General features: G+C 44.9%; 2 protein-coding genes across 6 annotated transcripts in view; both read left to right on the forward strand.

Moving 5' to 3' along the window:
• The window catches only part of LOC139392117 (lysophosphatidylcholine acyltransferase 1-like), a 34,308-nt gene extending 33,729 nt beyond the window's left edge, over window positions 1-579 (forward strand). For all 3 annotated transcript variants that reach the window (XM_071139837.1, XM_071139838.1, XM_071139835.1), the window contains exon 15: window positions 1-579. This exon is cut by the window's left edge and continues 1,125 nt beyond it. The gene's annotated coding sequence lies outside the window, so the exon portion shown is untranslated.
• Window positions 580-1,253: 674 nt separating this feature from the next.
• On the forward strand, window positions 1,254-25,627 carry LOC139391734 (BCL2 associated athanogene 6, like). Of its 3 annotated transcripts, none has more exons than XM_071139238.1 (24): window positions 1,254-1,585; window positions 1,806-1,893; window positions 2,068-2,185; window positions 2,604-2,818; window positions 3,015-3,086; window positions 5,546-5,668; window positions 5,784-5,989; window positions 6,140-6,269; window positions 6,563-6,769; window positions 6,953-7,202; window positions 9,109-9,168; window positions 9,314-9,636; window positions 9,837-9,957; window positions 10,069-10,427; window positions 11,099-11,330; window positions 12,801-12,970; window positions 13,134-13,187; window positions 13,271-13,373; window positions 13,531-13,655; window positions 13,911-14,099; window positions 14,327-14,539; window positions 14,712-14,819; window positions 15,141-15,287; window positions 24,435-25,627. In XM_071139238.1, the coding sequence occupies exons 2-24, from the start codon at window positions 1,813-1,815 to the stop codon at window positions 24,531-24,533; spliced, it is 3,705 nt and encodes a 1,234-aa protein (XP_070995339.1). In that variant the 5' UTR covers window positions 1,254-1,585; window positions 1,806-1,812; the 3' UTR covers window positions 24,534-25,627. The 3 variants fall into 3 exon arrangements, with proteins under 3 accessions (XP_070995339.1, XP_070995337.1, XP_070995338.1); XM_071139236.1 differs by having other exon boundaries at window positions 1,284-1,585; window positions 11,048-11,330; XM_071139237.1 differs by having other exon boundaries at window positions 1,304-1,585; window positions 1,803-1,893; window positions 11,048-11,330.
• Window positions 25,628-26,591: the final 964 nt, after the last annotated feature.

A 26,591-nucleotide genomic window follows, 5' to 3' on the forward strand; every position in this document is an offset into this window, starting at 1 on the left:
ATTTTCATAGGCATAAACATTGGTGTCTCAAACATGAACATTTGTTGTTTTCCCTTTTCTTATTGGATGAACAGAGAAAAAGAGAGTTGGGTTCCATCTCAAATGACACCCTATTCCCTAAAGAGTGCATATTTAGCTCTGGTCAAAAGTAGTGCACTATATGGGGAATATAGTGTACTAGTGTACATTCAGATCCTTACCTCCCTTTTTTTTTATTGCCTTTCTCATATCACTCTGGAATGAAGTTGACCTTACACAAATATATAGGATCAGCCCACCCTGCTGAAATCCTAACATTAACCATTATGCAGGGGGCCATCATAAAACTGATCTGTGATCAGTTCTGACTTTATGATAAACCATCAATCTGTTCTGGCTTTTTGTACTGGTTGGTTTTGTTTAGGGAATTCTCTGCAGTTTGACTTTAAATCGCCACCTTTTGTATGTTGTACATTTGTGGTATCTACATCTTTGAATGTTTGAATATTCATTTTGTAAGAAAGTGAATTGTAAATTATGAATACCTATGCAGTGCTCTTCCCTGCCTTTTATGTTGAATTAAATCATGACATTTCTACAGCTGCGGCGTTATTCTTTATTGCCACTAGTGGGAGCTGTGGAAACATACATATTCAGTTTATTAGATGGTGACTATTCAATGCCTTCGGCAAGGATGATTGGAAAAATTACAAATAATATATATATATATATATATATATCCATCTTCATAGTTAATGGTGACTTTCACTCCCCGCCAACCACCCTACATCTGGACTAATTTCAGAACACAAAGGTGAAAGCAATGTCTGGAATTTCTCAACTGTCCAGTTATTTCCAATCGAGTGCATATGGCCTCTTGTGTTCCCTCTCCTCTCACACCCTCTTTGCACAAGCTGAACATTGTGTCATGAAGGTAAAGTTAACACTGCCCATTAACACACACCAACCACCCTGGCTTCAGCTAAAAATAGGCAGGATTAAGCTCAAGCTGAGATGAGAAAGAGGTGAAGGAGTGAGGGATGAATAGAGGGAACACTGTGCTCCAAATCTAATTCCCAAGGGCCAGAGGAAGGAAGTAAGGGTCTTGGAGAGATAGAAAGAACATTAGGAGGGAGAGCATACAGTAGAGTACACAAGTACATTAGACACACTGATGTTAAACTGCATCAGTAAACTGATAATTGGTCAATGTTGTTTAACTGTACCCAGTTATTACTCTCTCACACTCAGATTCACACTAAAACAAACAGGCATTTAAAATGGACGCTTGCATTTTGTGCGTCATATGGGTCCTTGCCCGAATAGGTGGTGTCGCACTTTTTTTAAGCAACTATTGAACGGAATATGAACTTTAAATATTTGAAGAATATACAAAGTGCCCAATTGCTCATGTAATACCATTGCAATTTCCACGACAGTGTATTCCGTTGGATGCAGAGAAAGTAACGGAATTGCCTTGCTTTGACATTGAACGAAGACAAAGAAGTTCCTCTGGGAGGTTAGCTGGCTTCCTGATAATTTCGTTTGGATTAGCTGGCTAGCAAGCTAACAACAACCCTGATTCAAGTGAAATTACCCAAAACAGGTACAGTACTATTAACGATCTGGGTACCAATCGACTTTGTAGCGGGGGGGGTTCAAATCAAATTGTATCGGTCACATACACATATTTAGCAGATGTTATTGCGGGTGTAGCGAAATGCTTTTTGAACGTTTTCCGTAATGAATACACCCCATTTGTCTTCATGGGTGAAAATTTTCTGGGAGAAAACACATTTGCCGACGATTTCTCTGTGCTCTAGCAGAGAAACCATGGAGGAGTCAGCAAGCACCATAGAGGTCACTGTGAAGACCCTGGACTCACAGAGCAGGAGCTACACTGTCCGTAGGGAGGTAGGCTGTGACTTCCTGTTGTCTGCTTTTGTCTTAATCTGAAATCCAACTGAACATATCAATTTAGATTCCAGGCTACTCCTATGTGGCCTATATATTGTACACTTATGAGTGGGAAATATATTTATTCAGCTCTGTACTAGCAATGCACTGAGCCTCCAACCTCTCCCTCAGTTGACAGTGAAGGAGTTCAAAGAACACATAGCTGCATCAGTGGAGATCCCAATGGACAAGCAGAGACTAATCTACCAGGGCAGAGTGCTGCAGGATGAGAGGACACTGAATGAATACAGTGAGTAAAAAAGCCAGCAACTATTCTATTCTATTCAAAGGACACAGTAAGTATTATACTACATACATAGTCTCTGATCTGTTGTAAAACAGCAAAACAGTTAACATTGCTGGACATCTTGTGTTATTGAGAATGTACATGAGAGCACCTTGCTCCAGTAACCCCCGGACTTCTCCTTCGCTGTCCTCCTCTCTCTTTCTCTGTCCTCCACTCTGCTTCTTTGTCCTCCACTCTGCTTCACTCTGCTACTCTGTCCTCCACTCTGCTTCTCTGTCCTGTCATCCTCTGCTCTTATTCTCTGTCCTCTCTCCTTCTCTGTCCTCCACTCTCATTCTCTCTCCTCCACTCTCATTCTCTCTCCTCCACTCTCATTCTCTCCCCTCCACTCTCATTCTCTCCTCCTATGGCCTCCTCTCAGATGTGGCTGGTAAGGTGATCCACCTGGTGGAGCGTGCTCCTCCTCAGACCTCCCAGTCTGGCGGTGGGGGAGGAGGAGTGTCCTCAGGGGGAACAGAGGGAGGTGCCACCACCTCCTCCTCCCAAGGAGGCCCCCAGGACCGCAACGGGAACAGCTACGTCATGCTGGGAACCTTTAACCTGCCCGTCAACATCATGGACCCTCAGCAGATACAGGTGAGTCAAGGTTGTGTGTTGGTGTGCACTGTGCAGCTGTTTCATAGTCTTTATTCAGAAAAAATATTGAGCACCTAAAAAATGTATTGAATCAAACCGTTTTAATCGGTACCAAATGTGTCTGTAGGATTTGTTGAACATCGAGTGTATTAACAATGAAGTAATACAAGTGTAATAACTGTGGTTTCCTTGGAAGATGCAAGTGCAGCAGATGATGGCAGGAGTGGGAGAAGCAGGAAGGAATACCAGAGTCAGCACCAGCACTCGAGTAAGTCTTCCTTATTACTGTCATATACATTGCCTTCGGGGCGGCAGGGTAGCCTAGTGGTTAGAGCGTTGTACTAGTAACTGGAAGGTTGCAAGTTCAAACCCCCGAGCTGACAAGGTACAAATCTGTCGTTCTGCCCCTGAACAGGCAGTTAACCCACTGTTCCTAGGCCGTCATTGAAAATAAGAATTTGTTCTTAGCTGACTTGCCTAGTTAAATAAAGGTAAAATAAATAAAACATTTAAAAAAGTATTCAGACCCCTTGAATCTTTCCACATTTTGTTACATTACAGCCTTATTCTAAAATGGATTATATAAATAAAAATCATCAGCAATCTACGCACAATACCCCATAATGATGAAGCAAAAACAGGTTTTTAGAAACGTTCGCAAATTTATTAAACATAAAACAGATACCTTATTTACGTAGGTATTCAGAGACTCGAAATTGAACTCTGGTTCATCCTGTTTTCATTGATCATCCTTGAGATGTTTCTACATGTTGATTGCGGTCCACCTCTGGTAAATTCAATTGATTGGACATGATTTGGAAAGGCACACACCTGTCTATATAAGGTCCCACAGTTGACAGTACATGTCAGAGCATAAACCAAGCCTTGAGATCAAAGGAATTGTCCGTAGAGCTCCGAGACACAATTCAAGGCACAGATCAGGGGAAGGGTACCAAAAAATGTCCGCAGCATTGAAGATCTCCAAGAACACAGTGGCCTCCATCACTCTGGAAGAAGTTTGGAACCACCAAGAAGACCCTTCCTAGAGCTGGCCGCCCGGCCAAACTGAGCAATCGGGTGGGAAGGGCCTTGGTCAGGGAGGTGACCAAGAACCCAATGGTCACTCTGACAGAGTTCCAGAGTTCTTCTGTGGAGATGGGAGAACCTTCCAGAAGGACAACCATCTCTGCAGCACTCCACCAATTAGGCCTTTGTGGTAGAGTGGCCAAATGGAAGCCACTCCTCAGTAAAAGGCACTTGACAGCCCCCTTGGAGTTTGCCAAAGGGCACCTAAAGGACTCTCAGACCATGAGAAACCAGATTCTCTGGCCTGATGAAACCAAGATTGAACTCTTTGACCTAAATGGCAAGCATCATGTCTGGAGGAAACCTGGCACCATCCCTACGGTGAAGCATAGTGGTGGCAGCATCATGAGGGGATGATTTTCAGCGGCAGGGACTGGGAGACCAGTCAGGATCGAGGGAAAGATGAATGGAGAAAATACAGAGAGATCCTTGATGAAAACCTGCTCCAGAGCGCTCAGGACCTAAGACTGGGGCGAAGGTTCACCTTCCAACAGGACAACGACCCTAAGCACACAGCCAAGACAACACAGGAGTGGCTTTGGGACAAGTCTCTGAATGTCCTTGAGTGGCCCAGCCAGAGCCCGGACTTGAACCCGATCGAAAATCTCTGTAGAGACCTGAAAATAGCTGTGCAGTGACACTTCCCATCCAACCTGACAGAGCTTGAGAGGATCTGCAGAGAGGCATGAGAGAAACTCCCCAAATACAGGTGTGCCAAGCTTGTAGAAGACTCTAGGCTGTAAGAGCTGCCAAAGGTGCTTCAACGAAGTACAGAGTAAATGGTCTGAAAACGTATGTAAATGTTATGTTTCATTTCTCATTTGTAATACATTTGCAAAAAAAAGACCAGGTCATCTGATGCAGCACTCGATCACTCTCCTTCTTGGTCAAATAGCCCTTACACAGCCTGGAGGTTTGTTGGGTCATTGTCCTGTTGAAAAACAAATGATTGTCCCACTAAGTGTAAACCAGATGGGATGGTGTATCACTGCAGAATGCTATGGTAGCCATGCTGATTAAGTGTGCCTTGAATGCTAAATAAATCACTGACAAAGCACCCCAAAACCATCACACCTCCTCCTCCATGGTTCACAGTGGGAACCACACATGTGGCGATCATCCGTTCATCTACTCTGTGTCTTACAAAGACAAGGCGTTTGGAACCAAAAACCTAAAATTTGGACTAATCAGATCAAATTTTGAGCCTGTGATCGAACCCAGAAATGCTGATGCTCCAGATACTCAACTAGTCTAAAAGCCAGTTTTATTGCTTCTTTAATCAGAACAACAGTGTTCAGCTGTGCTAACATAATTGCAAAAGGGTTTTCTAATGCTCAATTAGCCTTTTTAAATGATAAACTTGATTTAGCTAACACAATGTGCCATTGGAACACAGGAGTGATGGTTGCTGATAATGGGCCTCTGTACTGCTATGTAGATATTCCATTAAAAATCAGTCGTTTCCAGCTACAATAGTCATTTACAACATTAACAATGCCTACACTGTATTTCTGATCAATTTGATGTTATTTAAATGGACAAAATAATGTGATTATCTTTCAAAATCAAGGAATATGTGTACACATAGATATGTCTATTACATTACTATTAGGGTATGTTTATGATCTGTCTTGTTTGTAGAGCAATGGTTCAGTGGATGTGCATATCAACGTTGACCAATCAGTGCAGAGCGAGCCCAGGATGAGGCTGCAATTGGCTGAGAACTTGCTAAGGGATACCCAGTCTCTGATCCACAGACTGGAGGTACAGTAACAACTTGCATACTATGCTATGTTATGCTATGCTATTATTCTATATTATACAGAAATCTATTTTTAGTGCCTAATTTACCTTTTAGACAACATGTTTGTGTTTGCAGGGTCAGCCCAGTGGTGTTCCATCTCAAGCCGAGCCGGAGACATCTCAGTCCACCTCCTCCTCTTCCTCCTCCTCATCCTCTTCCGCTACAGCTGCCACTGCAGGAGCATCCCAGCCTATGGACACCTCCCCTCCTGCTCCTGCTCCACCACCTCCCCCTCCCACCTCCTCCAGCCAGACAGAGGGACCACCCCACCCCGGGCCCAAGTAAGTGCTCGGGAGGGCACAGCGTAGTGTTTCAAATAGAATCAAAATGCATTCTCCTGTTTCATGCCTACTGAACACATACCTCTCTCTCTCTCTCTTTCTCTCTCTCTCTCTCTCTCTCTCTCTCTGCTTCCTGCACGCCCTCCCCAGCCACCCCAGCCCAGCAGCACTAGTTGAGGTGTTGTCAGAGGTGAGGAGGGTGGAGGAGAGGCTTCGTCCCTTCATAGAGAGAACTCACTCCATCCTTGGGGCTGCCACTTCAGCAGACTACAACAACAACGTAAACACTACAACTCCATTATATTCAGTTGCACAGCAACTACCTCTTCAACCCATGCAACACATTATCACACTGTTTTTACTTCAAACTTAAACTCCTGTTACATATTCGTCCTTTAACTTCAATGGTGTCCATGAGAAGAAAAGTTACAACATAAACTGTGCCGCAGAGTTGAGTTAGTCTTCTTGAATAGGTCAGTCACAGTGCTGCTTGCATGAGTGAAATGGAGCCCCAAACAGACTTGAATAAACCACATGTGAATCAGTCACCACTTTGTTCATCTGTCTTCACAGACCCAGGAAAGAGAAGAGGACCAGCACGTTCTCAACCTGGTCGGGGAGTCTCTACGTCTCCTTGGCAACACCCTGGTTGCCCTTAGTGACCTACGTTGTAACCTGGCCACTCCTCCCCCCCGTCACCTCCACGTGGTTCGGCCCATGTCCCACTACGGCTCCCCCGTCCTGCTGCAGGGTGGTATGCCACACCACACCCCCATACCGGTAGGTCACTGTGTGGAGAGAGTCCTCCACATATACTCTCAGTAATTTTAGCACCAGGTTCTAAAACTAAACCTCACTGGTTGGTGGATTCAAATTCAAAATCACCAGCCATTCATACTTTTTACCAGCATTTAGCTGTACACCATTTTCTTGGGACGTTACTAACTTGACTTGTGTCTTCAGATAAACCTTGGAAACCTGGGGAACCTCGGAAATTTGGGAACCACAGTCACCATGACGTCCAATGGGAGGCATGCAGCCGAAGGCTGGGCCCAAACCTCTCAGGCTCCTGGCCAGTCAGAGGGCCAGGCCCCGCTTCCACAGCCCAATGCAGCCAATCAGCAGCCAATTCAGGGCCAGGGGGCTCCGCATGTCATCAGAATCACCCACCAGACCATGGAGCCTGTGGTAATGATGCAGATGAACCTGGATGGTGAGGGAGGGGACACGTTTGTTATTTTCTCTCTCTCTTGCTCTTGGCTCATCTTGGAGTTGTCATGCCCTAACTGTGTCTTTCATGCGTACCAAATAATCAGTACATTAGATAATCATTCCAAACCGAGAGAGACCATAGTCATTGTTGATTTCCTGTAGGAAACTTATAGGTGTGTCTGAGGAGAGCTGTAATGTAGCAAAAGCTTGCATACCCAGTATACATACAGTGCCTTGCGAAAGTATTCGGCCCCCTTGAACTTTGCGACCTTTTGCCACATTTCAGGCTTCAAACATAAAGATATAAAACTGTATTTTTTTGTGAAGAATCAACAACAAGTGGGACACAATCATGAAGTGGAACAACATTTATTGGATATTTCAAACTTTTTTAATAAATCAAAAACAGAAAAATTGGGCGTGCAAAATTATTCAGCCCCTTTAAGTTAATACTTTGTAGCGCCACCTTTTGCTGCGATTACAGCTGTAAGTCGCTTGGGGTATGTCTCTATCAGTTTTGCACGTCGAGAGACTGACATTTTTTCCCATTCCTCCTTGCAAAACAGCTCAAGCTCAGTGAGGTTGGATGGAGAGCATTTGTGAACAGCAGTTTTCAGTTCTTTCCACAGATTCTCGATTGGATTCAGGTCTGGACTTTGACTTGGCCATTCTAACACCTGGATATGTTTATTTTTTAACCATTCCATTGTAGATTTTGCTTTATGTTTTGGATCATTGTCTTGTTGGAAGACAAATCTCCGTCCCAGTCTCAGGTCTTTTGCAGACTCCATCAGGTTTTCCTCCAGAACGGTCCTGTATTTGGCTCCATCCATCTTCCCATCAATTTTAACCATCTTCCCTGTCCCTGCTGAAGAAAAGCAGGCCCAAACCATGATGCTGCCACCACCATGTTTGACAGTGGGGATGGTGTGTTCAGGGTGATGAGCTGTGTTGCTTTTACGCCAAACATAACGTTTTGCATTGTTGCCAAAAAGTTCAATTTTGGTTTCATCTGACCAGAGCACCTTCTTCCACATGTTTGGTGTGTCTCCCATGTGGCTTGTGGCAAACTTTAAACAACACTTTTTATGGATATCTTTAAGAAATGGCTTTCTTCTTGCCACTCTTCCATAAAGGCCAGATTTGTGCAATATACGACTGATTGTTGTCCTATGGACAGAGTCTCCCACCTCAGCTGTAGATCTCTGCAGTTCATCCAGAGTGATCATGGGCCCCTTGGCTGCATCTCTGATCAGTCTGCTCCTTGTATGAGCTGAAAGTTTAGAGGGACGGCCAGGTCTTGGTTGATTTGCAGTGGTCTGATACTCCTTCCATTTCAATATTATCGCTTGCACAGTGCTCCTTGGGATGTTTAAAGCTTGGGAAATCTTTTTGTATCCAAATCCGGCTTTAAACTTCTTCACAACAGTATCTCGGACCTGCCTGGTGTGTTCCTTGTTCTTCATGATGCTCTCTGCGCTTTTAACGGACCTCTGAGACTATCACAGTGCAGGTGCATTTATACGAAGACTTGATTACACACAGGTGGATTGTATTTATCATCATTAGTCATTTAGGTCAACATTGGATCGTTCAGAGATCCTCACTGAACTTCTGGAGAGAGTTTGCTGCATTGAAAGTAAAGGGGCTGAATAATTTTGCACGCCCAATTTTTCAGTTTTTGATTTGTTAAAAAAGTTTGAAATATCCAATAAATGTCGTTCCACTTCATGATTGTGTCCCACTTGTTGTTGATTCTTCACAAAAAAATTCAGTTTTATATCTTTATGTTTGAAGCCTGAAATGTGGCAAAAGGTCGCAAAGTTCAAGGGGGCCGAATACTTTCGCAAGGCACTGTATTCAGAGTTGTCAGTTAATGTCTTCTCCCTGGTTGGTCTCTCTCTTAGAATCTGGCAGCGGCCCTCAGGTTCAAGGACAACCGATCCCTATAGTAACTGGACAGCCTGGTGAGTGCTTTTGACTCCTACATCACATTATGTTCATAATGGTATATACACCAGACCCCTATACCACAGTCTCTGAACCACTAGTCCCTGGGATGTTGCTGACCGTTATATCAACTATTTATCTCTGTACTCTCTCAATCTGAAGGTGCTACTCCAGTCCAAATCGCAGGCCTTCCTCCAGAGTTCATGCAGGCCATCGTCCACCAGATCTCTCAGCAGGCTGCTGCCATGGCAACCGCTGCTGCCACGGGTCACCCCGGGCAACCAGGAGTAGGCATCCCCGGGACCACCCCCAGCTCTGACACCTCTGCCCCCCCTCACCCTCACGGGCCTCTGCCCCCTGGAGCCAGGGTGGTGATCACGCACCCCTCCTTCTCCCCCCACATCCCCCAGCCTGTGGGCAACAGGGGCACCACCATCAACCTCAGGGCTTCAGTGCCCCCTGCTGGCGGGCAACAGAACCTTCAGGTGAGGAGAGGGGCAGAGATGGAGAAGTCTGTGAGGAATGAATTTGGTCTCTTATGTCCTTGTGCTGTTGTACTTTGACAGGGGTGGCCAATCCTCCTGGAGAGCTACTGGTTTTGCAGACTTTTGTTTCCGGCCCTGCTCTAACACACCTGATTCAACTAATCAACTGATCTCTTCGTCCATTTCTTCTCTTCTTCCAGGGCACACCTCTGGCTTCCTCTCCCCTAACTCAGATGATCAGTGGTCTGGTTGGACAGCTACTGATGCCTGGACAACAGATGCCTGGACAACAGATGTTTGGACAGATGCCTGGACAGCAAGGTGAGTGATTGATTGGTTGATTTATTGATTATTATAATGGGTGAATGATGGGTTTTATTTTGTAGTGTTCAAAGAAAATGGACAATGAATCAGAAGTCTTCTTTTTCCCAGTTCCTCCAGGTGATCAGACATCCACCAGCTCCTCCTCAGCCTCCCACTCTTTCTCTTTCTCCACCTCCTCCTCTTCATCCTCTTCTGCCTCCTCCTCCTTCTCCTCCTCCAATCCCGTCCCTCCCCACCCCTCCTGTGGGGCGAACACATCTGGCCAGACCACCACCCACACCACCAACACCACTTCCATGGGCCAGCCACCGGAAGGGGTCGCAGAGGCCAACCTAGCCCAACTCCTGGGCTCCCTACTGGGTGGAGCTAGTGGGCCAGGAGCCCCTGGTTCTGGAGCTAACCCACACATCACTGTGACCGTACCTGGAGTCCCAGGGTTCTTCCAGGGAATGTCAGACTTCATCCAGGTGAGAGAGAAAATGATTGAACCGTATTGGTAACTCTTATAATCAATGTGACTGAAAAGTAACTCTTATAATTATGTAATTACTCTGTTATCACGCTGTAATAGAAATTAAATGAGTCCTAATTAGTAGAAGTCAAAGCCGCCGCAATTAGGCCAAAGCCGCCGCAATTAGGCCGAAGCCGCCGCAATTAGGCCGAAGCCGCCGCAATTAGGCCGAAGCCGCCGCAATTAGGCCGAAGTCGAAGCCGCCGCAATTAGGCCGAAGTTGTCTGAATTTGTCGAAGTTGTCAGAGGTCGTCGGAAGTCGTCAACATTTATAGAAGTCTGAATTAGTCGGAAGTTGCCTGAATTTGTCGAAGTTGTCGGAAGTAGTTTCAAGTTGTCGAACTTGTCTGAATTTGTAGAAGTTGTCTGAATTTGTCACAGTCATCGAAATGTATAGAAGTCTGAATTAGTCGGAAGTTGTTGTAATTAGTCAAAGCTGTCGTCATTAGTCGAAGTTGTGGTCATTAGTCGAAGTTGAAGTAGTCGCAATTAGTAGAAGTAAACTCTAGACAACTAGATGACTGTGCAACAAAGTGTCACCCAGTAGTTACCCAATAGTTCCTCTCCCATTTCTAGGCTAACCAACCCATCTTCTCCCGACCCTCACCCGTACCCCTTCCTGGCCAGGAGCCTCCCCCTGGCCAAGGCACCCCTAACCCCCCTCACCAGGCGGCCCCTGGGGGTGGAGGGGACCCATCCCTGAGCCCAGAGTTATTTACAGGTATTGTCCAGGGGGTCCTCTCCACCATGATGGGGTCTCTGGGGGCTCCGCAGGGGAACGGGGAGAGCATCGCTCAGTTCATCCAGAGACTGTCTCAGACCACCAACCTCTTCACACCTGGATCTGGAGACGCTGTCGGTGAGTCACTGACGAAAGTAAAAACCTTCTAACACTTAACTGTTGTATTTGTCTTTCTTGCACTCATACACACACGTGTCTTTTCTTACTGGCACCAAAAAGATAGCGCCTATTTAGATGGATTTACTTGTAATAATGGGGAAATGTGGTTGCCTTACAATATGAGCATTCAACTTAAATAGGTAAGTGTTTCTGGTTCAAATCGGCTGCCAAATGACTAGAATATACAGTTGAGGTCCGGAGTTTACATACACTTAGGTTGGAGTCATTAAAACTCGTTTTTCAACCACTCGTTCTGTCTGTCTCCTAGAGATGAACATACTTTGGTGCGAAAAGTGCAAATCAATCCCAGAACAACAGCAAAGGACCTTGTGAAGATGCTGGAGGAAACAGGTGCAAAAGTATCTATATCCACAGTAAAACGAGTCCTATATCGACATAACCTGAAAGGCCACTCAGCAAGGAAGAAGCCAAAACCGGCATAAAAAAGCCAGACTACGGTTTGCAACTGCACATGGGGACAAAGATCGTACTTTTTGGAGAAATGTCCTCTGGTCTGATGAAGCAAAAATAGAACTGTTTAACCATAATGACTGTCGTTATGTTTGGAGGAAAAAGGGGGAGGCTTGCTAGCCGAAGAACCCCATTCCAACCGTGAAGCACGGGGGTGGCAGCATCATGTTGTGGGGGTGCTTTGCTGCAGGAGGGAGTGGTGCACTTCACAAAATAAATGGCATCATGAGGAAGGAAAATTTGTAGATATATTGAAGCAACATCTCAAGACATCAGTCATGAAGTTAAAGCTTGGTCGCAAATTGGTCTTCCAAATGGACAATGACCCCAAGCATACTTCCAAAGTTGTGGCAAAATGGCTTAAGGACAACAAAGTCAAGGTATTAGAGTGGCCATCACAAAGCCCTGACCTCAATCCTATAGAAGATTTGTGGGCAGAATTGAAAAAGCGTGTGTGAACAAGGAGGCCTACAAACCTGACTCAGTTACACCAGCTATGTCAGGAGGAATGGGCCAAAATTCACCCAACTTATTGTGGGCAGCTTGTGGAAGGCTACCTGAAATGTTTGACCTATGTTAAACCATTTAAAAGCAATGCTACCAAATACTAATTGAGTGTATGTAAACTTCTTACTCACTGGGAATGTGATGAAAGAAATAAAAGCTGAAATAAATCATTCTCTCTACTATTATTCTGACATTTCACATTCTTAAAATAAAGTGGTGATCCTAACTGACCTAAAACAGGGATTTTTTACTAGGATTAAATGTCAGGAATTGTGAAAAACTGAGTTTAAGTGTGTTTGGCTAAGGTGTATGTAAACTTCCGACTGTAAATGTAAAAAAATATATATTTTGTATAAATCTACACCTGTGATAGCATTCTTGGAAAAGTGAAAGAAGACCGAAGTGTCTTAGTTTTTGCTGAACATATTCTTTGACCTCATCTCTCTGCAGGGTTCTTTGGGGACCTGTTGTCCCTGGTGTGTCACAGTTTCTCCATGGTGGACATGGTGTTGTTACTCCATGGTAACGCCCAGCCAATCAGCCGGATCCAGCCCCAGCTCACTGAATTCTTCAACCAGCACTACCTGCAGGGTCGAGAGCCTACTGACACCAATATCAACGTGAGTATCTTTGCTCTACCGCCAGCTGCTGTTTTAATGAGAATCATGACATGAAATTGGCACAGTATCCTCTCCATTTGCAGTGAACTTTATTAAGGCCAATGTTTGTGGCATCTCACCTCAAAAGATTAGAAACTGAAAGCACTATGTTTTGTCTTTTCAGGCAGCATCTGTGGACCTCATCAATGATCTGGAGGAGTACATAGCAGAGAGCTTTGTAAGTCTCCCACTCTCTGACTATTAAATTGTCACAATATGTTTAGAATATTGTAATAATACAGTACCCTGTCTCTCTCTCAGGCCACAGTGACCGTGAGAGAGGGCGTGGACATCATTCAAACCAACATCACTTTCCTTAGACATCAATTCACCCGCGTGGCCACACACATCCTACGCTGCACAGGTAAAACACTCAAACCCCTTGTAAAGCTTTTCTATACTGGGTCCTACACATTGTTACCAAACTGGTTTACCGGACTACTGTCAACCCTAGTCTAGTACCTACGAGCAGCATGACTGTAAATCTGTTGCTGGTGTTGTGTGTCTCTACCTCTCTGCAGACCAAACGTTTGGTCACCGCCTGCTGCTGCTCTGCACCCAGGGTCTGTTTGAGTGTCTGGCTCTCAACCTTTACTGTCTCCGAGGGGAACAGAGAGCACTCACCCAAGTCATCAACCACCGCATCGTTAGTACACTCCTCCACTACTCTATCCACTCTACTATTTGATAGACTTGAGTGTTTCCCAACCCGGTCCTCAGGACCCATAGCCGGTCAACAACATTTCCCCATTTCAGTACAAGCTAGTTGCTAAACTAGTCAATGAATGAATCAGTTGAATCCCATTGTATCTGGTAGGTTGTGGGTTGAGTCCTGGTATATCTGCTTGGTGTGTATGATGTAAAGATCTATACATGTTTTCTCTCTCCTCTATGTCCACAGAGGAGGATGTCAGCAGAGGTCAACCCCAGCCTGGTCAACTGGCTGACCAGTATGATGACCATGAGACTCCACGTCATCCTGGAGCACAACCCAGTCACTGAGGACCACATCCAGCACTATGTCATCCACACACGAAGAGCAGAGTCTGGGGCACAGGCTGGACAGCAGACAGATACACAGAGTGTGGAGGTGAGTGATTGTGTGTGTGTGTGTGTTTGTGGTCAGTCTTTCCAGGTGTTGTTATCTGAGGGTTATAAGGACACTGCATGCTTGGGCTCGCCTAGAAAAACATCTGGTAATACCAGGAAATCAGCAAGGAACACGAAGTTCAGACAGCTTTGAGGACATGGTTATCTTTGTCTTCAGACAGTACAGCTAACCTTAGTTAACCTACAGTCCTCTCTCTACCTATCTAGATGGATGAAGGTCTGTCCCCAGCCCCGGCCACCACTGCAGAGGAGGCCATGGCTTCATCAGGGAACAGACAGGAGGTCGGAGCATATCCCGGGGTGACCGCCCCCTCGCAGAGAGCATCATCGGGGGAGACCAGAGGAGCTGTTGCCATGGCAGCAGGAGGAAGGGAGGAGTCTGGAGGAGACGTGGAGCCCTGGGCAGCTGCAGTGCCCCCTGTAAGGACATAGGACCTATGCTTTATTGTTTAGGGGTTAAGTGCCTTGCTCAAGGACACAATGGCTTCTAGGATACCTAGAATTCCCCAGTCAGACATGGGATTTGATCTTGTGACTATTCGGTTACAGGCCCACCTGTTTAACCACTGAGCTGTGTGTTTGGGTTCATCAGGAGTGGGTTCCTATCATCAGACACGACATGCTGTCTCAGAGGAAGATGAAGGCTCAGCCCCCTCTGTCTGATGCATACCTCCACGGGATGCCTGCCAAGAGGAGGAAGGTGAGCTGTCCATCTGCTTAGAAACCTAATGTGCCATTGTAAATTATAATTATTTGTCATGAGGACGCTATGCCCATTAAGTAATACCGGGCCAAGGAATATTCTCAACAGAAAGTCTGTAGTCTGTATACCTGATTATTCTAACAGTGTTTCTATAGGAATTGAAAGACAAACATTTTGATACGGAAGAGGGGAATTAGCGTTTATCATTGGACAATTTTGTGTAATACCTCCCAATTTCAAAACATATTATTCTCCTGTTTCGTGCCTACTGAACACAGCTCTGGTTAGTGTTGACCTGTTGTTATCCCCCTCTCGCAGACCCACCAGGGTGAAGGCCCTCACCTGTCCCTGTCTGAGGCAGTGAGCCGGGCGGCCCGTGCGGCAGGAGTCAGACCTGTCACTACCCCAGATAGCCTCCAGGGAGAGCTAGAGGAGCCAGAGCTTCAGGAGGCCTACCAAGAACAGGTAAATCCAATCACATGTACAGTGCATTCGGAAAGTATTCAGACCCCTTGACTTTTTCCACATTTTCTTACGTTACCTTATTTTAAAATGTATTACATTTGTTTTTTTTTCTTCATCAATCTACACACAATACCCCATAATGGCAAAGCAAAATCTGAAGTATTCAGACCCTTTACTCAGTACTTTGTTGAAGCACCTTTGACAGTGATTACAGCCTTGAGTATTCTTGGGTATGACACTACAAGCTTGGCACACCTGTATTTGGGGAGTTTCTCTCATGCCTCTCTGCAGATCCTCTCAAGCTCTGTCATGTTGGATGGGAAGTGTCACTGCACAGCTATTTTCAGGTCTCTCCAGAGATTTTCGATCGGGTTCAAGTCCGGGCTCTGGCTGGGCCACTCAAGGACATTCAGAGACTTGTCCCAAAGCCACTCCTGTGTTGTCTTGGCTGTGTGCTTAGGGTCGTTGTCCTGTTGGAAGTTGAACCTTCGCTCCAGTCTGTTGTCCTGAGCGCTCTGGAGCAGGTTTTAATCAAGGATCTCTCTGTACTTTTCTCTGTTCATCTTTGCCTCGATCCTGACAAGTCTCCCAGTCACTGCTGCTAAAAAACATGCTGCCACCACCATGCTTCACCGTAGGGATTAGAGGTCGACCGATTAATTGGAATGGCCGATTAATTAGGGCCGATTTCAAGTTTTCATAACAATCGGAAATCTGTATTTTTTTTTTACACCTTTATTTAACTAGGCAAGTCAGTTAAGAACACATTCTTATTTTAAATGACGGACTAGGAACGGTGGGTTAACTGCCTTGTTCAGGGGCAGAACGACAGATTTTTACCTTACGAGGAGCCTGCCTGTTACGCGAATGCAGTAAGAAGTCAAGGTAAGTTGCTAGCTAGCATTAAACTTATCTTTTATAAAAAACAATCAATCAATCAATCATAATCACTAGTTATAACTACACATGGTTGATGATATTACTAGTTTATCTAGCGTGTCCTGCGTTGCATATAATCGATGCGGTGCACATTCGCGAAAAAGGACTGTCGTTGCTCCAACGTGTAATGTCTTTCTTAAAATCAATACACAGAAGTATATATTTTTTAAACCTGCATATTTAGCTAAAATAAATCCAGGTTAGCAGGCAATATTAACCAGTTGAAATTGTGTCACTTCTCTTGCGTTCATTGCACGCAGAGTCAGGGTATATGCAACCGTTTGGGCCGCCTGGCTCATTGCGATCTAATTTGCCAGAATTTTACGTAATTATGACATTACATTGAAGGTTGTACAATGTAACAGCAATATCTAGACTTAGGGATGCCACCTGATAGATAAAATACAGAACGGTTCCGTATTTCACTGAAAGAATAAACGTGTTATTTTCGAAATGATAGTTTCTGGATTTTACCATATTAATGACCTAAGGCTCGTATTTCTGTGTGTTATTATATTATAATTAAGTCTATGATTTAATAAGAGCAGTATGACTGAGCGATGGTAGGCACCAGCAGGCTTGTAAACATTCATTCAAACAGCACTTTCGTGCGTTTTGCCAGCAACTCTTCGCAATGCTTCAAGCATTGAGCTGTTTATGACTTCAAGTCTATCAACTCCCGAGATTAGGCTGGTGTAACCGATGTGAAATGGCTAGCTAGTTAGCGAGGTGCGCGCTAATAGCGTTTCAAACGTCACTCGCTCTGAGACTTGGAGTGGTTCTTCCCCTTGCTCTGCATGAATAACGCTGCGTCGAGGGTGGCTGTTGTCGATGTTTTCCTGGTTCGAGCCCAGGTAGGAGCGAGGAGAGGGACGGAAGCTATACTGTTACACTGGCAATACTAAAGTGCCTATAAGAACAACCAATAGTTAACGGTATATGAAATACAAACCGTATAGAGAGAAATAGTCCTATAATTCCGGCGCCGACACAGATGGCCGCCTCGCTTCGCGTTCCTAGGAAACTATGCAGTTTTTTGTTTTTTTACGTGTTATTTCTTACATTAGTACCCCAGGTCATCTTAGGTTTCATTACATACAGTCGAGAAGAACTACTGAATATAAGATCAGCATCAACTCACCATCAGTAGGACCAATAATATGTTTTTCGCGACGCGGATCCTGTGTTCTGCCTTACAAACAGGACAACGGAGTGGATTCCATGCAGCGACCCAAAAAAACAACTCCGAAAAAGAGGGAAACGAGGCGGTCTTCTGGTCAGACTCCGGAGACGGGCACACCGTGCACCACTCCCTAGCATTCTTCTTGCCAATGTCCAGTCTCTTGACAACAAGGTTGATGAAATCCGAGCAAGGGTAGCATTCCAGAGGGACATCAGAGACTGTAACGTTCTTTGCTTCACGGAAACGTGGCTCACTGGAGAGACGCTATCCGAGGCGGTGCAGCCAATGGGTTTCTCCACGCATCGCGCAGACAGAAACAAACATCTTTCTGGTAAGAAGAGGGGCGGGGGCGTATGCCTTATGACTAACGTGACATGGTGTGATGAAAGAAACATACAGGAACTCAAATCCTTCTGTTCACCTGATTTAGAATTCCTCACAATCAAATGTAGACCGCATTATCTACCAAGAGAATTCTCTTCGATTATAATCACAGCCGTATATATCCCCCCCAAGCAGACACATCGATGGCTCTGAATGAACTTTATTTGACTCTTTGCAAACTGGAAACCATTTATCCGGAGACTGCATTCATTGTAGCTGGGGATTTTAACAAGGCTAATCTGAAAACAAGACTCCCTAAATTTTATCAGCATATCGATTGCGCAACCAGGGGTGAAAGACCTTGGATCATTGTTACTCTAACTTCCGCGACGCATATAAGGCCCTGCCCCGCCCCCCTTTCGGAAAAGCTGACCACGACTCCATTTTGTTGATCCCTGCCTACAGACAGAAACTAAAACAAGAGGCTCCCACGCTGAGGTCCGTCCAACGCTGGTCCGACCAAGCTGACTCCACACTCCAAGACTGCTTCCACCACGTGGACTGGGACATGTTTCGTATTGCGTCAGACAACAACATTGACGAATACGCTGATTCGGTGTGCGAGTTCATTAGAACGTGCGTTGAAGATGTCGTTCCCATAGCAACAATTAAAGCATTCCCTAACCAGAAACCGTGGATTGATGGCAGCATTCGCGTGAAACTGAAAGCGCGAACCACTGCTTTTAATCAGGGCAAGGTGTCTGGTAACATGACCGAATACAAACAGTGCAGCTATTCCCTCTGCAAGGCTATCAAACAAGCTAAGCGTCAGTACAGAGACAAAGTAGAATCTCAATTCAACGGCTCAGACACAAGAGGCATGTGGCAGGGTCTACAGTCAATCACGGACTACAGGAAGAAATCCAGCCCAGTCACGGACCAGGATGTCTTGCTCCCAGGCAGACTAAATAACTTTTTTGCCCGCTTTGAGGACAATACAGTGCCACTGACACGACCTGCAACGAAAACATGCGGTCTCTCCTTCACTGCAGCCGAGGTGAGTAAGACATTTAAACGTGTTAACCCTCGCAAGGCTGCAGGCCCAGACGGCATCCCCAGCCGCGCCCTCAGAGCATGCGCAGACCAGCTGGCCGGTGTGTTTACGGACATATTCAATCAATCCCTATACCAGTCTGCTGTTCCCACATGCTTCAAGAGGGCCACCATTGTTCCTGTTCCCAAGAAAGCTAAGGTAACTGAGCTAAACGACTACCGCCCCGTAGCACTCACTTCCGTCATCATGAAGTGCTTTGAGAGACTAGTCAAGGACCATATCACCTCCACCCTACCTGACACCCTAGACCCACTCCAATTTGCTTACCGCCCAAATAGGTCCACAGACGATGCAATCTCAACCACACTGCACACCGCCCTAACCCATCTGGACAAGAGGAATACCTATGTGAGAATGCTGTTCATTGACTACAGCTCGGCATTCAACACCATAGTACCCTCCAAGCTCGTCATCAAGCTCGAGACCCTGGGTCTCGACCCCGCCCTGTGCAACTGGGTACTGGACTTCCTGACGGGCCGCCCCCAGGTGGTGAGGGTAGGCAACAACATCTCCTCCCCGCTGATCCTCAACACTGGGGCCCCACAAGGGTGCGTTCTGAGCCCTCTCCTGTATTCCCTGTTCACCCACGACTGCGTGGCCACGCACGCCTCCAACTCAATCATCAAGTTTGCGGACGACACAACAGTGGTAGGCTTGATTACCAACAACGACGAGACGGCCTACAGGGAGGAGGTGAGGGCCCTCGGAGTGTGGTGTCAGGAAAATAACCTCACACTCAACGTCAACAAAACTAAGGAGATGATTGTGGACTTCAGGAAACAGCAGAGGGAACACCCCCCTATCCACATCGATGGAACAGTAGTGGAGAGGGTAGCAAGTATTAAGTTCCTCGGCATACACATCACAGACAAACTGAATTGGTCCACTCACACAGACAGCATTGTGAAGAAGGCGCAGCAGCGCCTCTTCAACCTCAGGAGGCTGAAGAAATTCGGCTTGTCACCAAAAGCACTCACAAACTTCTACAGATGCACAATCGAGAGCATCCTGGCGGGCTGTATCACCGCCTGGTACGGCAACTGCTCCGCCCTCAACCGTAAGGCTCTCCAGAGGGTAGTGAGGTCTGCACAACGCATCACCGGGGGCAAACTACCTGCCCTCCAGGACACCTACACCACCCGATGTCACAGGAAGCCCATAAAGATCATCAAGGACATCAACCACCCGAGCCACTGCCTGTTCACCCCGCTATCATCCAGAAGGCGAGGTCAGTACAGGTGCATCAAAGCTGGGACCGAGAGACTGAAAAACAGCTTCTATCTCAAGGCCATCAGACTGTTAAACAGCCACCACTAACATTGAGTGGCTGCTGCCAACACACTGACACTGACTCAACTCCAGCCACTTTAATAATGGGAATTGATGGGAAATTATGTAAATATATCACTAGCCACTTTAAACAATGCTACCTTATATAATGTTACTTACCCTACATTATTCATCTCATATGCATACGTATATACTGTACTCTATATCATAAACTGTATCCTTATGTAATACATGTATCACTAGCCACTTTAACTATGCCACTTTGTTTACATACTCATCTCATATGTATATACTGTACTCGATACCATCTACTGTATCTTGCCTATGCTGCTCTGTACCATCACTCATTCATATATCCTTATGTACATATTCTTTATCCCCTTACACTGTGTACAAGACAGTAGTTTTGGAATTGTTAGTTAGATTACTTTTTGGTTATTACTGCATTGTCGGAACTAGAAGCACAAGCATTTCGCTACACTCGCATTAACATCTGCTAACCATGTGTATGTGACAAATAAAATTTGATTTGATTTTGATTTGATTTTATAATAACTACAACCTAAAACTTCTTACCTGGGAATATTGAAGACTCATGTTAAAAGGAACCTCCAGCTTTCATATGTTCTGTCATGTTCTGAGCAAGGAACTTAAACGTTAGCTTTCTTACGTGGCACATATTGCACTTTTAGTTTCTTCTCCAACACTTTGTTTTTGCATTATTTAAACCAAATTGAACATGTTTCATTATTTATTTGACGCTAAATTGATTTTTTAATTATTGTTATTATTAAGTTAAAATAAGTGTTCATTCAGTATTGTTGTAATTGTTATTATTAGCCGGTATCGGCTATTTTTTTTGGTCCTCCAATAATCGGTATCGGCGTTAAAAAAATCATAATCGGTCGACCTCTGGTAGGGATGGTGCCAGGTTTCATCCAGACATGACGCTTGGCATTCAGACCAAAGAGTTCAATCTTGGTTTCATCAGACCAGAAAACCCTGTTTCTCATGGTCTGAGAGTCCTTTAGGTACCTTTTGGCAAACTCCAAGTGGGCTGTCATGTGCCTTTTACTGAGGAGTGGATTCCGTCTGGCCACTCTACCATAAAGGCCTGATTGGTGGAGTGCTGCAGAGATGGTTGTCCTTCTGGCAGGTTCCATCTCCACAGAGGAACTCTGGAGCTCTGTCAGCGACGATCGGGTTCTTGGTCACCTCCCTGACCAAGGCCCTTTTCACCCGATTGCTCAGTTTGGCCGGGTCTTGGTGATTCCAAACATCTTCCATTTAAGAATGATGGAAGCCACTGTTCTTGGGAACCTTCAATGCTGCAGACATTTTCTGGTACCCTTCCCCAGATTTGTGCCTCGACACAGTCCTGTCTCGGAGTTCTACAGATAATTCCTTTGACCTCGTGGCTTGGTATTTTTATTTAATTTAATTTTATTTCACCTTTATTTAACCAGGTAGGCTAGTTGAGAACAAGTTCTCATTTACAACTGCGACCTGGTCAAGGTAAAGCAAAGCAGTGTGAACAGACAACACAGAGTTACACATGGAGTAAACAATAAACAAGTCAATAACACAGTAGAAAAAAAAGAATTTTTTTTGTGTGCAAAATGCATGAGGAGGTAGGCGAATAATTACAATTTTGCAGATTAACACTGGAGTGATAAATGATCAGATGGTCATGTACAGGTAGAGATACTGGTGTGCAAAAGAGCAGAAAAGTAAATAAATATAAACAGTATGGGGATGAGGTAGGTAAATTGGGTGGGCTATTTACCGATAGACTATGTACAGCTGCAGCGATCGGTTAGCTGCTCAGATAGCAGATGTTTGAAGTTGGTGAGGGAGATAAAAGTCTCCAACTTCAGCGATTTTTGCAATTCGTTCCAGTCACAGGCAGCAGAGAACTGGAACGAAAGGCGGCCAAATGAGGTGTTGGCTTTAGGGATGATCAGTGAGATACACCTGCTGGAGCGCGTGCTACGGGTGGGTGTTGCCATCGTGACCAGTGAACTGAGATAAGGTGGAGCTTTACCTAGCATGGACTTGTAGATGACCTGGAGCCAGTGGGTCTGGCGACGAATATGTAGCGAGGGCCAGCCGACTAGAGCATACAGGTCGCAGTGGTGGGTGGTATAAGGTGCTTTAGTAACAAAACGGATGGCACTGTGATAAACCGCATCCAGTTTGCTGAGTAGAGTATTGGAGGCTATTTTGTAGATGACATCGCCGAAGTCGAGGATCGGTAGGATAGTCAGTTTTACGAGGGTAAGTTTGGCGGCGTGAGTGAAGGAGGCTTTGTTGCGGAATAGAAAGCCGACTCTAGATTTGATTTTAGATTGGAGATGTTTGATATGATTCTGGAAGGAGAGTTTACAGTCTAGCCAGACACCTAGGTACTTATAGATGTCCACATATTCTAGGTCGGAACCATCCAGGGTGGTGATGCTAGTCGGGCGTGCGGGTGCAGGCAGCGAACGGTTGAAAAGCATGCATTTGGTTTTGGAGGCCACGGAAGGAGTGTTGTATGGCGTTGAAGCTCGTTTGGAGGTTAGATAGCACAGTGTCCAAGGAAGGGCCGGAAGTATACAGAATGGTGTCGTCTGCGTAGAGGTGGATCAGGGAATCGCCCGCAGCAAGAGCAACATCATTGATATATACAGAGAAAAGAGTCGGCCTGAGAATTTAACCCTGTGGCACCCCCATAGAGACTGCCAGAGGACCGGACAACATGCCCTCCGATTTGACACACTGCAAAGTAGTTGGTGAACCAGGCAAGGCAGTCATTAGAAAAACCGAGGCTACTGAGTCTGCCGATAAGAATATGGTGGCCAGGTCGATGAAGACGGCTGCACAGTACTGTCTTTTATCGATGGCGGTTATGATATCGTTTAGTACCTTGGGCGTGGCTGAGGTGCACCCGTTACCGGCTCGGAAACCAGATTGCACAGCGGAGAAGGTACGGTGGGATTCGAGATGGTCACTGACCTGTTTGTTGACTTGGCTTTCAAAGACCTTAGATAGGCAGGGCAGGATGGATATAGGTCTGTAACAGTTTGGGTCCAGGGTGTCTTCCCCTTTGAAGAGGGGGATGACTGCGGCAGTTTTCCAATCCTTGGGGATCTCAGACGATATGAAAGAGAGGTTGAACAGGCTGGTAATAGGGGTTGCGACAATGGCGGCGGATAGTTTCAGAAATAGAGGGTCCAGATTGTCAAGCCCGGCTGATTTGTACGGGTCCAGGTTTTGCAGCTCTTTCAGAACATCTGCTATCTGGATTTGGGTAAAGGAGAACCTGGAGAGGCTTGGGCGAGTAGCTGCGGGGGGGGGCGGAGCTGTTGGCCGAGGTTGGAGTAGCCAGGAGGAAGGCATGGCCAGCCGTTGAGAAATGCTTGTTGAAGTTTTCGATAATCATGGATTTATCGGTGGTGACCGTGTTACCTAGCCTCAGTGCAGTGGGCAGCTGGGAGGAGGTGCTCTTGTTCTCCATGGACTTTACAGTGTCCCAGAACTTTTTGGAGTTAGAGCTACAGGATGCAAATTTCGGCCTGAAGAAGCTGGCCTTGACTTTCCTGACTGACTGCGTGTATTGGTTCCTGACTTCCCTGAACAGTTGCATATCGCGGGGACTATTCAATGCTATTGCAGTACGCCACAGGATGTTTTTGTGCTGGTCGAGGGCAGTCAGGTCTGGAGTTAACCAAGGGCTATATCTGTATTTGCTCTGACATTCACTGTCAACTATGGGACCTTTATATAGATAGGTGTGTGCCATTCCAAATCACGTCCAATTAATTGAATTTACCATAGGTGGACTCCAATCAAGTTGTAGAAACATCTCAAGGATGATCAATGAAAACAGGATGCACCTGAGCTCAATCTCGAGTCTCATAACAAAGGGTCTGAATACTTATGTAAATAAGGTATTTCTGTTTTAAAGTGTTAATACATTTGTAAAAATTTATAAAAACCTGTTTTTGCTTTGTCATTATGGGATATTGTGTGTAGATTGATGAAAATGTTTTATTTAATCAATTTTAGAGTAAGGCTGTAAAGTAACAAAATGTGGAAAAGTCAAGGGGTCTGAATACTTCCCGAATACACTGTACATTAGTAATAACCTCCAAGTATAGGCGGAACCACAGAAGCATTTCAAAAGTATATGAACCGGGCCTAAACCTAAAAAAAAATTGGCTCACTTTCACTCTGAAACAGCAGGGTGAGCGAGACTTTAAAGCGTGGCAACGTGAGACTGACCAACCCTAACCTTGACTCCTATGTTTCTCAGGTGAGGAGTGACATCAAGGAGAGAGTGAGAGATGACCCAGAATTCAGCTCCCAGCGTTTTCCCAACATACACCGGGCATTTTCTCTAGACGACTCCTAAATATTATTGGTCCTCAGGCCTGTCAACCATTCCATCTAGTCAATCACAGTTTTCTCCCTGGATGACTCAAAATCTGATTGGTCGCCACACCTGTCAATAACCCTATCTAGCCAATCACTCACAACCATGATGTATCCAATAACATGCATCTCAACATCACATCCCAAAACATGTCTGCTCTATTCGTGAAATTTCTATCTTCAGCATTCTATAACACGCCCCAGATTCGATTCTGCAACATTCCCTGTGGGTCTGTCATGTCCAGTGAAGAACAAAGAGAAAAGAAAACACAAGAGTCTTGACTTGCTTAAATCCTGCTTTCTCATTGAAATGACACGTATTTAAAACCGAGAAGAGCTTTACAACCGGTCTGTCATCTATCAATGGAAAATGTCAGTCTCTCTGTGGTATCTCCCCTAAAGCACCGCTTTCTCATTCCAACAAACTTGTTTCTAACCGGTTGTGGTCATCTGTATGTCTGGTTGTCCTTAAGGTTTGCTGTAACTTGTAAATTAGCACAAATTGTACATTGTATTAAGAACGTGATGTAATAATATTCTAGTGATAATGCAACAGCTATTCCTTGTTAAGTAACGAAAACCTTCCGTAGGCTTTTTTGGGGGGGGTGGGGGGGGGCGTTTAGTTTGGTATCCTGACTAGAGATGAAAGAAGCACAGATTCTACATGTTGACTGGCCTGGTTAAACCAGACTGAACCGTGCGAACAAGTGAAACAGTGGTGAGCGCAACATTGTCTGATGTAATCGTGCTACATCTTTACTTTCAAGATAGAGAGGATGGTAGAGGTTTAGGTGTTAGGGGTGATTGTCATGTCATCAGTGACATTTTGAGTTTAGCTATTTTAAAGTGACTGTGAATACGAGGCTCAATGGTGTTTTAGCCATAATTATGTTAAGTTGTAATAATAACTGCCATAATCAAGACCATGATAAAGATAAGTCTCGTTTTATGCCATTGTATTTCTTTCTAGGCGACCACGGCTATCATTTCTAGAACCTGACTGTTGTAAAAAGTTGAATGCTATGTAACCTGTGAACATTGCTTTAAAATAAATTGTCGATGTCGAAAAGCTAACTTTGTGAAATAAGGGATTTTTTAATATATTTTTTTCAACAATTGATTGACTGACTGAGCCCTCGGCTCTTGCAGAAATGTAAATATGATTGAAGTTGTCAGATAAGTGTCTGGTGCGGTCCTTTTGAGGTGTTAAGGTGCTAATGTTGGGTAGGATGATATGACTCAAGTCAAGAATATCAGCAGATACACATTTATAATCACTAGATAGTTTTATTCACACATACATAGCCGGGTTATTGCAACAACAACAAACACACGGCACTAGAAGAGAATGATTCATTGTCATTTTTTCCATTACGATTTTTGTACTGATTGAATTTGACTGATACTAAAGAGTTAGGTAACACGTTACTTGAAGGGGATAAAACCTTAATGAAAGAGATCGTAACAACTTTACAAGTGTTCCAGTATCATTCATAACAACCTTCATAACTTATTTATTCAACGTCATTCATGAGGTGTTATGAATGCCTTATGTATGCCCCTTCAAAGTAAAGTGTTATTGAGTATTAACGGTCATGCTAGATTTAACACATGGCATGCTTTGTCACCTAGTTTAAGAAAGCATTGTAGTCTCAAACACACACATCATGTTGAGTGAAACACATTTTATCAATGATGCAGAGGAAGCTTGAGTCGCATTCTGATGACAGGTACTCAATTTTCTACACATACTCCTTTTTTTGCAACTTATAATAACCATTCAATTAAAAGTCAACTGTCATTCCAATCAAGAGTATTGTTTACTATTCAGAAAATAACAGAGAAGTCTCAGTCCCGAACAGGCAAATGCACGTTTTCAGAAACATGACTCCAGAGTGCTATATACACTATATATACAAAGGTATGTGGACACCCCTTCAAATGAGTGGATTTGTCTATTTCAGCCAAATTACAAACCTGACAGGTGTATAAAATCGAGCACACAGCCATGCAATCTCCATAGACAAATATTGGCAGT

The sequence above is a fragment of the Oncorhynchus clarkii genome, chromosome 32 (genome assembly GCF_045791955.1).
Source record: "Oncorhynchus clarkii lewisi isolate Uvic-CL-2024 chromosome 32, UVic_Ocla_1.0, whole genome shotgun sequence".
Classification (NCBI taxonomy): Eukaryota; Metazoa; Chordata; class Actinopteri; order Salmoniformes; family Salmonidae; genus Oncorhynchus; species Oncorhynchus clarkii.